The following is a 15,149-nucleotide window of genomic DNA, read 5'->3' as shown; positions in this document are numbered from 1 at the left end:
AGAACAACTCTCATAACAGCCAGATAACTAAATTTTCCTAAATAAGGCAAACATTGAAGTTACAGCCAATTAAATAATTGCTTTGCTTTGCTTAGTGTCTTCTCTGTAGAAATCTCTGTCCTAGCTCCTACCTACAGAGTGCCTCTAACCATTTTTGGGGTTTGGCACTGCCTAATTGGAATTGTTGTTTGCCCAAAGATACTTTGTAAAATTTAATGTGTCTCAGTTTAACTTCATTGAAATAAAAAACCCTTTTATTAATTAATTAGACTTTAATTGAGGTATATTGACTTAAAATATTAGTTTCAGGTTTACAACATAGTGATTTGATATTTTTATACATTACAAAATGATCACCATGATAGATTCAGTTACCATTTGTCAAAATACAAAGTATTACAATATTATTGACTATATTCTCTATGCTACACATTATATCCCCGTGACTTATTTATTTCATGACTGGAAGTTTTTACTTCTTAATCTTCCTCATGTATTTCACTCATCTCCCCGCCTCCACTTAAAAAATCCTTTTATTCTCATTTAATCAAAATTACTTACTAATGGAATGTATATACTTTTGCACTGTAAAACCTCTCTAACCTTGAAATCAGATTGGACATTGCCATCCTCACTTCCTGTCCCACCTTGATTTTCACACAGTAATTGTTTTTAATCACACAACCACCAATAAAACCAGCTTTCAAAGATACGGTGTCATCAAAAGTGATATAGTGTATCTAAGGTTGAAACTGAATCATGTCAAATTCATGCTATGTCTGACAGGTGTCACATATCATTATTATCTCCCTCAAGAATTTAAAATCCCATGGCATCCTTGAGAGCTCACTGTGAAGCCCTGGGATGCCTTGGTGCACACTGGTGGGAACTGTGGCCTTAACTGGTTAATATGCTTCACCAAGCTAAAGAAGAGGGTAGTTTAATGTAGTATAGTGAGCAAAAGAAAGTAAGGTTACAGTAGTTGAGTAGTGATGATTTGATTTCATTAAGAATAATAGTGTTGTTGAAAATTGGACACAGGTATGATCAGTTCTGTTTTTATATGGTTTTTACTGTTCGATTTATTTTAAATGGGTCATTTGTATTATAATCGTTTTTTTAAACAGATGGATGAATTGCATATACCCATGGTTCAATGGATGGTAAATTTTCTGATTTTAATGGTACCTGACTTTCCTGATCCAGATACTCTCATAAAGTTGGAGGAGGAAAGTGCTGAAAAACGTGACCTAGGAATTGCCAAGTTGGAGCTAGATGCGATTGCCCTGGCAAAAATGTTGTCCCGATATTCCATCTATTTGAGCAGGTGAAACTATCTGGTTATTTTATTACTTTCCTTTTGAAGATTAAATGTGACATAAAACGGAGGAGAAACTAAAGCAACATTGTAAATCAACTATAATAAAAATTAAGGAAAAAAAAAGCAGAGGAAAGAAGGTCAGTTAAGTAGCAGCAATAAAAGATTGTTTTAAAACCTTGAAAGAAATGCTAGTTCGGTTTTTAAACTAGCTTCAACACTGCCATGTTGGAATATGAGATTTTGGTGTTTTCTTAATGGCTTTAGAATTCCTTTGAAAACAATGTTAGCATAGGCAGGATGGGAAGTGTATATGTATGTGGGAGTGAGAATTAGTAAACAAAACAAAACAAATCACTTACTTGCATAAATAAGTTGCATCTTGCGTTTTTGCACCTACGGTGGGGGAGTAGGTATAACTTGCATGTGTAATTCCATGCAAAGTTAAAGGTATACTTTTACATATTTCACTAAACACCAACCAAAACATCTCTTAAAAAAACAAAAACTGAAAAAAGTCTTATATCTGAAAAGCTAGAAGATTCCTGTCAAATAAAGATGTCTATAAAAATTGTAATTCATTAACTAGGAAGCATACTGTCACTATGATTACTTCAAATTTGGGAAGTAGCTTTTACAATCTAGCCAGTTTCCCCTTCATTTCCATTCAGTGTTACCAGTGGTCAAGAGTGACGGGAAGGGAGGGGAGGAAGAGGACAAGAGTGAGAAACCGAGCAAGAAACAAATTATTCTCTGGTCAGTCAGTAGCTTAATTATTATGGTAAACTTCCACTGTATCTGGACTTAGGAGAGGAACCAACAATAAAATGTATGTGTGCTCTTTTTTTTTTTTCCAGTTGTTGCAAAGAGATGGTAACAGCTATGGCTCTGAGTAAAGCAGATCACTTAGGAAAAAATCCTACTAAGGAACTTAATGAACTGGATAAGATGAAGGTAATAACTCTGTATTCCCCTTACTTTTGTTTTGTTTGTTTTAAGTAGACTTTTTAGGTTTAATTGATTTGCAACAAACTGCGCGTACACCTGTAAAATAATCACTATGATTAAAAAAAGTACATATCCAACAAACTCAAAGTTTCCTTGTACCCCTTTTTAATCTCTCCTTGCAGCCTCGTCCTGTCCCGAGGCAATGTCTGATCCACTTTCTAACACCAAAGATTAGTTTTCATTTTATAAATGGAATCATGTGGAATGTAAACTTTATTTGTCTGACTTCTTTGACTAAGCATAATTATTTTGAGATTCACACATATTGTTGCTTTTATCAAAAGTTCATGCTTTTCAGTGCTGAGCAGTATTTCATTCTATGGATATACACAGTTTATTTATCAACCATTCTCTGTTGATGAACGTTTGAATTGTTTCAATTTTTTTATTATTACAAGCAAAACTTCAATGCTTATCCTTGTACATGTGCATTGCTTTCATTTGTCTTAAGTAAGTATCTAGAAATGGAATGGCTAAGTCATATGGCATGTATTTTTAGCTTCTTAAGAAACTCAAACTGTCTTCCAAAGTGGTTAAACCATTTTACATTCCTGCCAGGAGTGTATGAGAGTTCCAGTTGCTTCACATCCTCACCAACACTTGATATGGTCAGTGATTTCAATTGTAGACATTCCAATAAGTGCGTAGCGATATGCCATTGTGGTTTTAATTTGCATTTCCTTCATGATCAATGATGTTAAACATCTTTTCATGGGCTTATTTGTCATTACATCTCCTGTGGTGAAAGTTATATTTGAAAGTTGCTAAGAGGGTAGATCTTAAAAGTTCTCATCACAAGAAAAAAAATTATAACTATGTGAGGTAATGGATGTAACTGTGAGGTAATGGATGTTACCACAACAACTGAATTTGTTGTAGTAATCATTTTGCAATACGTACATATATCAAATCATTATGTTGTACATCTTAAACTTATGCAATGTTATACATCAATAATATCGCAATAAAACTGGAAAATGCTAGAAAAAGAAATGCAATTGTTTTATAATTTGGGTAGTGGATAATTGAGATATTTAAACCATTACAAGTGAAATAAAATTAACAAACTATTTATGGAAAGAAGGTGAAATGTCTGCTCAAATCTTTGGCCATTTATTATTGGTTTGCTTGTTTTCTTATTATTGAATTTAAGAGTTCTTTATATATTCTTGATACAAGTCCTTTATCAGATATGTGATTTAGAAATATTTTCTCTCAGTCTGTGACTTGCCTTTTCTTCTCTTAACATCTTTCAAAGAGGGGAACTTCTTAACTCTGATGAAGTTCAATCTATCATTTTTTTTCTTTTATGGGTCTTGCTTTTGATGTTGTAGATAAGAAAAATTTTGTATAGTAACACCATGAAGATTTTCTCCTAGAAATATTACAGTTTTAGGTTTTGTATATTCAGATCTGTGACCCATTTTGAGTGACCCATTTTTTTTCTTATCTGGTGACAGGTATGGGTTGAAGTTCAGTTTTTGGCATTTGGATATCCAATTGTTTTAGCACCATTTGTTGAAAAGACTATCCTTTCTCTATTAAGATGTCTTTTCATCTTTGTTGAAAATCTATTGACCGTATACATGTGCATATTATTCTGGACATTCTGTTATGTTCTGTTGATCTTTGTGTCAACATTGTCACCATTATCAAACTGTCTTGATTACTGTAGTTTTAAAATAAGTTTTGAGATTAGGTAATGTAAATCCTCCAAATTTGTTCTTTTTCAAGTTTGACCAAGTTTGAAGAACTAAGATTTTTAAAATATAATTACTATTTGCAAAATTAACAAATGCTTTTGTTCTACACACGATAAAGTTAAAATATGCATCAGATTTTGTAGTTGGAAGGATCTTTAGGAGCAGTGGTATGATGCAGGCGCATGCTGGCTCACAAGAGCTGACCGTGCAGACCTCTTCCCAATTCCACATTCAGTGATAACATACTGAATTAATGAATACCATTGAAATTGCCATAGTGGGAGTATATACTATAGAAATCAACAAATGCTACAAATTAGGGAATCCCCCCCCACTGCCAGTGAATGTTTTAACCAGCTACCCAGTGCATAGGGGTCATCTAGAGTAAACCAACAACCTCATTTGTTTTTAATAGATGAAGACTATTAAGAGTTTACTCAAGAAGTCACAACCAATTAGTTGAACTTAGGACTAGAACCTAACACTTTCATCTCCCTTGTTTGACCCTCTTTTCTGATATGCAGTAAGACATCAACCTAACCCTTTGAATGCAGAATTTAAACTTATCAGTGACATTAACAGAGCTGTGGTAAACTTATTTTACCTATAGAGGCTTCCATTCCTTATCCATAACACAAGGGTTTGGATTTGATTTTTAAAATTTTTTGGCTCTGACATTTCACAATAATTCCACAATTAAAAATAAGTCTAGGGTTTCCCTGGTGGCGCAGTGGTTGGGAGTCCGCCTGCCAATGCAGGGGACACGGGTTCGGGCCCTGGCCTGGGAGGATCCACATGCCGCGGAGCAACTAGGCCCGTGAGCCATGGCTGCTGAGCCTGCGCTCTGGAGCCCACGAGCCACAAATTCTGAGCCCGCGTGCCACAACTACTGAAGCCCGTGTGCCTAGAGCCTGTGCTCCGCAACAAGGGAGGCTGCTGCAATGAGAGGCCCGCGCACCGCAATAAGGAGTAGCCTCCGCTCTCCGCAACTAGAGAAAGCCGACGCGCAGCAACAAAGACCCAAACACAGCCAAAAATAAATCAATAAAATAAATAAATAAATAAATACGTCTAATCATGGGAAAAATGTGACGTATTACTGCTTTTTATGGGTTATTTCAAGGACCTAAAGTGGGTGATTATTTCACCACATGGTACAGTTTTTTTGATGGTGTGAGTGAACAGATCACCTTCCCCAGAGGAAATAATGTTTCCTAGTTCCCTCTGCTTTTTCTCACTAATAAGGAATAATGCATCTTTTAAACTTTGAAACCAGATCTTAGCTGTTAGAAGATCTTGGTAAAGTAAATGTAGTTTTTCTATTCTCTTTGCAGGGATGAGACCTGCTATGGTGAAATCCTGTATCTCAATAGATAAGGGGTGAGCACCTTTTCCAAAAACGTGCTTCAGCTCTTTACTCATTCACTTTATTGGGGCAGGGGAAATAATATTTTTGTTGTGGTTAAGAGCCCTGGCCACCTGGATTAGAATTGAAGCACAGCGCATAAATGTAATATATGTGACCTTGAGCGAGATATTTAATTGCTCTATTCCTCAGTTTCCTCATCTTAAAAAATGAGGAGGGCTTCCCTGGTGGCGCAGTGTTTGAGAGTCCGCCTGCCAATGCAGGGGACACGGGTTCGTGCCCCGGTCTGGGAAGATCCCACATGCCGCGGAGCGGCTGGGCCCGTGAGCCATGGCCGCTGAGCCTGCGCGTCCGGAGCCTGTGCTCCACAACGGGAGAGGCCACAACAGTGAGAGGCCCGTGTACCGCAAAAAAAAAAAAAATGAGGATAGTAATAGTCTCATAATGAGGATCAAATGAGTTGGTAATGCACAATACTTAGACCAGAGTCTGGCATATAATAAAGTGCCATGTAAGTGTTTGCTGTTGTTATACAATTATAGTTGACCCTGGTCAGTTGCATAACATTTATTGAGGCAAACCGTTAGGCCTTAGTAAATCCAACAATCTTTCTGCATCTAGTTTTATAGCACTTCACTACTTGTCCCATTTCAACCCAGATCCCAAACGCTGTCAATAAGAGATGATATGATTTAGGTCTATATTAATAGAAAATCACTTCTGCACAAATCTTTGAACTGAACTGATACAAAGTTAATTGAATGGAGTTATATTTAGAGGAATTGTTCTTAGCAGTTCCTTAGTAGGAGTGAGTGAATAAATGAGTTGGTGTAATCTGATTTTTTCTGCTTAGTGATTATCTTTTATCTCTTTTCAGAGAGAATGTTATGAGTGGATCACCACATGCTCTCACCTCCTTTCTGGTCTCAAAGGCAGGAAAATAAAGTTACTGACACGTGAAGAAAAATGGCACCTACTTGGAGAAGAGGTATTTGCCATGTGTTAGCACTGGTCATTATTCATGCTCTTTCTGTATTTCAATAGATAAGGGTACTGCGACTTTTTCCAGTCAATGTTTTGAATCCTCATTCATTTGCTCTATGAGAAGAGAATTTTGGTTGTGACCAAGAGCATTGGCAACTCTTTTCCCTTCTAAAGGAAAGAATCATCACCCAAACGTCTCTGCTCACTTTCTTGGAGGGTGACTTTGCCTCCTACTTTACTGAGGAAAGGATGGCTTTCAGAGGGGAGTTACCTGCCACTTCCTGAGTCATAGCCTCAGACTTCTCTGCTTCTGCAAGCACCCTCCCTCCTCCCTTCACACTGAAGTCTCAGTCTTCCCATCCAAGGTTATTTCTTCCTTTGAGTACTTAATCCCATGCACATTGTCTTCTTTCTTTTGTATCTTTAATGCCTTCCTCTCTATAAACATGGTCTCTCTCCCATCTGAAAAAATATGCCCCTTGATATTGTCTTCTTCTTTACTACTACTTTCCCTCCTTCCTATCACAATCACTTTTCTTAAAACTCTAAAACTACTATAAGGTCCCTAGTGACCTTATTGCCAGATCTAAGTATCTCCAATCCCATATTTAACGTGACTTCTCTATAGCATTTGATCCTGTTAACCATTCACTTTTTTGGTAATCTCTCCTTGCAAGACCAAAATTCCGTCTTTCTCCTACTTCTTTATTCCTTTTCACACTCCTTCTTTTAGTCTTTGACCTCTGCCTGCCTCTTAAATGTTGATATTCTGTCCTTGGCTTGTTTTCCCTTCTCATTCTACACTCTTCATATTACTATGTTAATCCTGTAGTTTTAACTACCTGTTTACTGAGGATCCCAAGTCAATGAATATCATGTACTTAATGGCAGTCACAAATCTTTACTTTTACTTCAGTCTCTTTGAGGAAGTTCACCTCCAGCAAAGTCTGAAGAAGCTCCCGTTGCTATCAGAGACATAAACTATACAGGTATGATCTGATGGCATATATGTCAATGCTCCTGGGTCTAAAAAGGAAGGTTCTATCTACACACTTGCAGTACTTTTATTTTACCTTTATTTAATTGATTTATTTAAAAAAAATTTTTTTTTGAATTTTGGCTGCACTGCATGGCTTGTGAGAGTTCCCCAACCAGGGATTGAACCCGGGCCATAGCAGTGAAAGCTCCGTATCCAAACCACTAGACCACCAGGGAACTCCCTTATTTTACATTTAAACACTGGAGAAACACCACCTTTCTAAATTATACACCTTTAACAAATTCTCATTTTTCTTTGCTGCCCACGTCTTGGCCAGAATTATTTTGAATTAACCACTGAATCATCTCAACAACATTATACATCTTAATTACAGTACAGTTTTAGAAACTTAGTGAAGTACCATAGACATGATCTTGGCTGCACATCAGATCTAGGAAAAAATTCAAAACCTATACGGAATCACAGAGACTTAAGAACAAAAAGGATTTTAAAGGTGGTTGAATTCAACCAGCCATCTGATGCGTCAGTCTTAGTATAACACCTATGCTTGATCATTATGCCTATGTTTGAGTATCTGAAGTGATGGAGATCTACTTTCAGAGTTAGTCCCTTCGTTTTTGGTGAACAGTGACTATTAGAACATTATTCTTTTATTGAACTAAATGATACCTGTTTCCCTGTAGCTTTTTTTCTACCTACTGGTCCTAGTTCAGTCTTCTGGGTTGATATGAAAGGGCTGATTTGTCTCCCACGTTATAGTATTTCCATCTATTCTGTTACAGAATAGATGGAAATATTTTTTTTTAATATTTGAAAATAGCTATATTCAACCTAAGTCTATTTCTGGGTTTTCTATTATTTTATATTTAATCTGTCTATTCACAAGTCATCACCACAATCTTTTAATTATTGAGGCTTTATGATACATTTTTAGATCTGGTAGGGCCAGCCCTTCCTCACTGATCTTTTTTAGGTGTTTTATGGCTATTCTCTCTTACTTATTCTTCTATATAATCTACCTCTAGAAAATATATGATTCTTAAAAACTGGGATGATATTAAATTTATATATTAACTTAGAACAGACATGTTTATGCTGTTGAGCTGTTCTATGAAGTATATGAGATATAGGATGTCTACTTTTATGCCTTTCAGTACTGTTTTATAGTTTGCTCATTTTGCTTATAAGGTAGGCCTGAGTATTTTATTTTATTTTTTGGTATTTTAAATAAGATCTTCTTTTCCATTATATCTTCTAATTGGTAACTGTGTATGTATTACTGATTCCTGTATTTTAATTTTATGTACGGTGACTCTACTAAATTATTTTATTGTTTCAGTAGTTTTTCAATAGATTCTTTCAGGTTCTCCAGATATTCAATCAAATCACCTATAAATAGAGATAGTTTTACCTCTTTCTTTCAATTATTATGTCTTTAATTGCTTTTTCTTGTCTGATTGCATTGAATAATTCTTCTCCTCTTTCATTCTGCCTTAACCTTTAGAGTTTTCATGAGTGAGCATCTGTTGGAGGTAAACTCAATTTTTGTTTGTCTGAAAATATCTTTATTTCACCCTCATTCTTAAATTTTTTTCTGGGTATACAATTCTAGGATGATTTTTCTCTCAGCACGTATTATGATACTATTTCCACTGTTTTCTGGATTGTATTGTTACCAAATTGACAACTGAAAATCCAGCTGTCAGTTCTTTTTTTTTTTTGTGGTACGCAGGCCTCTCACTGTTGTGGCCTCGGAGCACAGGCTCAGCGACCATGGCTCACAGACCCAGCCGCTCCGTGGCATGTGGGATCTTCCCGGACCGGGGCACAAACCCGTGTCCCCTGCATCGGCAGGAGGACTCTCAACCACTTCGCCACCAGGGAAGCCCTGTCAGTTCTTTTGAAGTTAATCCATCTCTTCCCTCTGGCTACTTTTAAGATATTCTTTTTGTCTTTGGCATTTTGTAGTTTCACTCTGATACATGTGGGTGAAGATTTTCTTTTCAAAGTTTGCTTGGGATTCTCTTGGTTTTCTAACTCTTTGGCTGGGTATCTTTCATTAGATTTAGAAAATTTTCAGTCATCATCTCTTCAATTATTGTCTCTACTATATTTGCTCTCTCCTTTCTTTCTGGAACTTTGAATGGATATATATTGGAATCTGTCCCCCATGTCTTTTTTTTTTTTTTTTTTTGTGGTACGTGGGCCTCTCACTGTTGTGGCCTCTCCCGTTGCAGAGCACAGGCTCCGGACGCACAGGCTCAGCAGCCATGGCTCACGGGCCCAGCCGCTCTGCGGCATGTGGGATCTTCCCGGACTGGGACATGAACCCGTGTCCCCTGCATCGGCAGGCGGACTCTCAGCCACTGCGCCACCAGGGAAGCCCGTCCCCCATGTCTTTTAACCTTCTTTCATATTTTCTATCTCCTTGTCTCTCTGCATTGCATCCTGGATGATTTCTTCTGACTTACTTTCCAATTTACTAATTTGCTCTTCAGCTGAGTTTAATCTGCTATTAAAGCTTTCTGTTGAGTTTTAAATTTAATTGTTGAAGTTCTGTTTGGTTCTTTTTCAAGTCTGATTATTTTTGTAATCTTTCACAGTTTCGATCTCTTATTTCTTTAAAAGTGTAAGTATAACTATGTAGTCTATCTGATAATTCTAACATATATCTGTATAAGAATATTAATTACAACATTATTTATAATTGCAAAATACAATATACAATACAAATACAATATACAATACAAAATACAATACAGAAACAATATAAATATTGATCAATAGGGAATTGGTTTCATAAATTATGGTACATTCAAATAATAGGATTCTGTACAGATAAAATAGATGATTATGTAGTGAAATAAGAATCACCCATGATATGTTATTGAGAAAAGTAGATCAGGGAACATAACGTATATTATTATTTCATTTGTATGAACACGTTTATATGTATATAAAGCAGAGTAGAAGAATATTCAGCAAAGTGATAGAAGTTGTTACCTGTGAGGGTTCAGATTATTAATTTCTCTGTAGCTTTCAAATATTTTACATCAGTAGTATGTTATCATGAAAACAAGGTATTTTCACTTTGGAAAAATATCCTAATATATTGTGAATATTTTTCTATACCATGTATATAATTTCTACAGCATATTTTTAAATTGCTATAAAATAACTTGTTGTATGGTTTATACCATAATTTTTAAGTGCATTTTCCTATCTTGGGCATTGAGCTTATATCTAGCTTTGTTTTATAAACACTGCTGCAATAAACTTCTGTAGGATGGTCTTCAGTCAATATTTGTGCAGACTCCATTGAGATATTCAACACTGTTTACTCCTTCTCTCTTCTCTTTTGGCTTTCTTGGTGGCCCTCTCACATTTCTGAGGCAACTTTTACCCTCCTTTGCAGGCTCCTCTTTCTTCCCTGACCCTTTATGTGACTAGGTTCCTGTCCTAAGGCCTCATCCTCTAGTCATTTCACAAGTTCTTCTTTGGCGATATAATTTCTTTTCTTGGCTTTAACTGTAGATAAAGCCTTTATAAAGCCTTCTTTAACTGTAGATAAACCCTTTATAAAGGCTTCTTTTCTTGGCTTTAACTTTAAATGTAGATAACTGTTAAATCTTTACCTTTAGCCAAAATCCCTCCAATCTAAACTTCAGATCCACAAATTCAGCTACTTACTTATTTCCACTTGGCTATCCTAGTGGTGCCTCAAACTCACACAGCCTAATCTGAATTCATCTATGTTCCCAAACTTGCTTATCTAACTTTGTTCACTATCTCTGTGAATGGCATTATCATCTATGCAGTGGCCTATGTAGTGGTATATAGTGTATATACCAGGTGACATTCAAGATGCTTCCTTTCCCTAACCATTCCATATCCATTCAATCAATCACCCCACCTTCCCTTCCTTCCTCCTCTTTAAATCTACTCGCCTGTTGCTAGAGTGATTGTTTTAAAATGCAAAACAGGTCAATCGATTTATAGGTATCTCACTGCCTTCAGGATAAAATCCAATCTCCCTGGCATAATATTCTAGCCCTTCCTCTGTGATTGTGCCCCTGCCCATCTGCCTCTAAGTTTCTGTCCTCTTGAACTGCTTTTGTTCTCAGAGCCAATCATGTACAAATAACATTCTCTGCCTGGAACTCCCTTGTGCCATCTTTTTTCTCCTCACTCATCCTTCAAGAAGAAACTCAGACATTATGTCCTCCAGGAAACCTTCCTGATTAACCCTCTCTTTCACCCCTGCCCAATACCAGATCTGGATTAAGTGCTCCTACTCTGTGACTATATGTAGCCATAGCATTTTCTTGTCCACTGAATTCTAAGCTGCTTAAGGGCACGGATTATTATTAACCTTTGTATCCTTATCACTAGCACAGTGCCCAGTTGCAAAATTAATGCTCATTAAATACTTTTGAATGGAAACATTGCTAGTATTCTGCTAAAATATTTATATCCACTAAGCTATAATATAATATTGTTTTGTCTCACAGGATACTGTAAAAGAAGTAACTACGCCTGAAACAGGCAAGCTTCTTAAAAAGGATGAAGAAAATATGGAGGATAAGAAACTTGAGGAGGAAAAGGAAGAAGAGAAAGCAGAAGAGGTAAGATTAGTATTTTTTTCCTTTTCCTTTATATTTTTAAAGAATGAATATATATATATATATATATATATATATACCACTGAAAATAGAAATAGCGCATCTGGAGTGAACTCTTCAACTTCTTTCCTTTCCTCATATAGGTTTAATCATACCTGCAGACACACTTATCTCTTTATTTTCCAAGGATAGGGTGTTCCTCTTCCTTTCTAAATTCAGCCATTTCTCACTAGCCTCATTCACCTATAGTACTGTTAACTACACAGTCTACCTCTCACCCTGATGCTGTTTCTTTATCCCTTCATTGCCATATTTTTCAAATAGTTGTTTAAACTCCTTGTCTCCACTTCTTCAGCTCCCATTCTGAGCTGCCTTTTCTCACTCCCCCCAGGCCATCCACACCTCTCTTCTCCTTATCCTGTCTCCACCCCTGCTGTGGCATTAGTAGTAAAAACAACCCTTCTTGGGGCATCTGTAATAATAATAGTAATGAAAATACAATGGTAACTACTGTTAATGGTGTGCCTACCATGACCTATATGCTTTGCACATGTTAACTCTTATCTATACAACACAACCTCAAGGTAAATATTATTGCCCCCATTTTACAGATAAGAAAACTGAAGCTCAGAAAGGTTGACTGACTTACTGAAAATCATATAGCTATAAATTGCAGAACCAGCATTCAAACCTAGTTCAGTCTGGCATAAGAGCCCTTGCTAATTCCTGGGTGGACTACTATTGTCTTTAGCTTTCAGAACTCATGATCACTCTCCATTTTGTCTTAACTTACTTCCCTGGGGTGTTTCTTCTGTGAGTAGTTTAAATGTTGGCATGACCCCAGGCTGTGACATAGATCCTCTACTCACTCTACATGCAGTACAACAGAACAAAAATATTCTATAACACCGAAGCCTCTTTTCACCAGCATCTTCTGTTTTACTTCTGGTACAGTGCTTGGCATATAAAAGGCAAAATAAATGGAAAACATTATTTTTTGGCCACTAAATCTGTCATACCTTTCAAATCCCCTCCTTCCCTTCTTCTGTGGCCTTAGTTCAGGCCCTTTTCTCTCTATTTTACAAACTCCTATTCAAATATCATTTTCTCTGTAAAAAAATCCCTGAGTGTCTAGACAATGCAGGGCCCTTTTCTGGGTGCACATAGCTCTCGGAATACACCTCTATGCTAAAAGTAATCATGTAGACCATAATTATTTTATTGCTTATCTCTCCCACTGTTCTGTGAGTTCCTGAGATCCGGAAGAAATCCTTTTTGTTTTTCTGTTATCTCTCCTTGTCCCCATTTCCCCATCCCCACTAATTTCTCCCACAGTGTTTCCTGTAAGTCTTCAAAAATGCTTGTTGAATGATTAAAGCAAATGGAAAACGAAAGCTTCAGACATGGTGCCAGGCAACTTGCCAGGCCACTGTGTCACACACCAGCTCACTAACACATCTGTGGTATTTCTGTGCCCTAGAAACCTTCAACATCTACAGAGAAGGAAAAACTCATTCGAGTCATTGGAGTAGACGGAAATGTCCATTCCCAACCTCTGTTTGGAACAGATGTATTGCCTTCTTGGGTATGTAGCTGAAACTCAACTAGGAAATTCAAAACTAGAGAAAAAAATAACTAGGAGGGCTTCCCTGGTGGTGCAGTGGTTGGGAGTCCGCCTGCCGATGCGGGGGATGCGGGTTCGCGCCCCGGTCCAGGAGGATCCCGCGTGCCGCGGAGCGGCTGGGCCCGTGGGCCGTGGCCGCTGGGCCTGCGCGTCCGGAGCCTGTGCTCCGCGGCGGGAGAGGCCACAGCGGTGAGAGGCCCGCATAGTGCAAAAAAAAAAAAAAAAAAAAAAAAAAAAACTAGGAAATTTAACATTTGTAAAAATGATACGGATCTAACATAACTTTTAGCTTTTCCAAGGGAACTCCTGAATAATATATTTTCCAGATATTTTTTTCTCCCAGCATCATCCTTGGAAAAACTCATTTGTTCACCTTAGCTTTATAAAAACTTTTCATTCTCTTCTTTAAACCTCATTTTATTTTATTTTTTAAATTAATTAATTATTTATTTTATTTTTTGCTGTGTTGGGTCTTCGTTGCTGCTCGCAGACTTTCTCTAGTTGCGGTGAGCAGGGCCAACTCTTCCTTGCGGTGTGTGGGATTCTCATTGCGGTGGCTTCTCTTGTTGCAGAGCACAGGTTCTAGGTGCTCGGGCTTCAGTAGTTGTGGCTCGTGGGCCCTAGAGCACAGGCTCAGTAGTTGTGACGCTCGGGCTTAGTTGCTCTGTGGCATGTGGGATCTTCTTGGACCAGGGCTTGAACCCGTGTCCCCTGCATTGGCAGGCGGATTCTTAACCACTGTGCCACCAGGGAAGTCCTAAACCTCACTTTAAAATCAGCATTTCATCCCTTTCCTTAACTTAACAATGTCTTGGTCAGTATTTGACCAAGTTTTAAATATATTCATTCAGCAGGCTCTGTTGATAACTGTGATGAGAGGATACCACAAGAATTATTGGGAAATTGGAAACCTTTAGACAGTAGCTATGGAAACTCAGTAGGAAAGCAGATTTAAAATTCCTTCACAAATGTTCTAAGACCATTCACACTGAAGTCAGCTCTAGATTGGTATCTCTCTGTACAGGATGCCATGACTTTAGGAGTCTCTGGTGGGCTTCATCCCACTAATCCCCTGAAATGGTATGCACCATTTTGTATGTGTTTTCATACTGTGCATTTTCTTGGGGAAGAGGGGTATGTGCCAGAAATCCATAGACATCATCAAATTTCTCAACCCCAAAGTTAAGAACCATTTCATTGCTAGGAGTCTGACGCATCTGAATAGGCACTGGTGCATGTCGGGGTGAGGAGCTGTGGTGAGGGTCCTGGTGGATGGCAGCTAGATCACTAAAGTGGCAGCATGGTCCAAAGTAGAGGCAGATTGCAGGGATGTATGTCCAGGGAGGTTGTAGGAAATAGACTCCAACTCTGGGAGGAAGAACTGGGAGATACCATGTGGAGAGTCAGGCAGGAGCTGCCAACATTGGAGTTAGAGTGGTACATGGGGGTGGGGGGAGGCTACGATCACATTCTCCCAAAATAATGCGTTTTCAACAAGTTTCTAAAATGATATGTTAATATGTC

General features: G+C 37.6%; 1 protein-coding gene across 10 annotated transcripts in view; it reads left to right on the top strand.

The window, feature by feature from the left end:
• The window catches only part of AXDND1 (axonemal dynein light chain domain containing 1), a 65,746-nt gene that overhangs the window by 41,876 nt on the left and 8,721 nt on the right, over positions 1 to 15,149 (top strand). For 8 of the 10 annotated variants that reach the window (XM_073803808.1, XM_019918546.3, XM_073803812.1 and 5 more), the window contains 5 exons: positions 1,128 to 1,327; positions 2,176 to 2,272; positions 6,273 to 6,383; positions 11,891 to 12,004; positions 13,482 to 13,586. In XM_073803808.1, coding sequence (XP_073659909.1) covers positions 1,128 to 1,327; positions 2,176 to 2,272; positions 6,273 to 6,383; positions 11,891 to 12,004; positions 13,482 to 13,586 — 627 coding nt within the window. Of the gene's footprint in view, positions 1 to 1,127; positions 1,328 to 2,175; positions 2,273 to 6,272; positions 6,384 to 7,295; positions 7,369 to 11,890; positions 12,005 to 13,481; positions 13,587 to 15,149 lie in introns of those variants that run through there. The other 2 variants (XR_004526045.2, XM_019918548.3) reach the window with 2 other exon arrangements.

This window comes from Tursiops truncatus, chromosome 1 (genome assembly GCF_011762595.2).
Source record: "Tursiops truncatus isolate mTurTru1 chromosome 1, mTurTru1.mat.Y, whole genome shotgun sequence".
Lineage (NCBI taxonomy): Eukaryota > Metazoa > Chordata > Mammalia > Artiodactyla > Delphinidae > Tursiops > Tursiops truncatus.
This window is presented reverse-complemented; position numbering and strand designations above follow the sequence as displayed.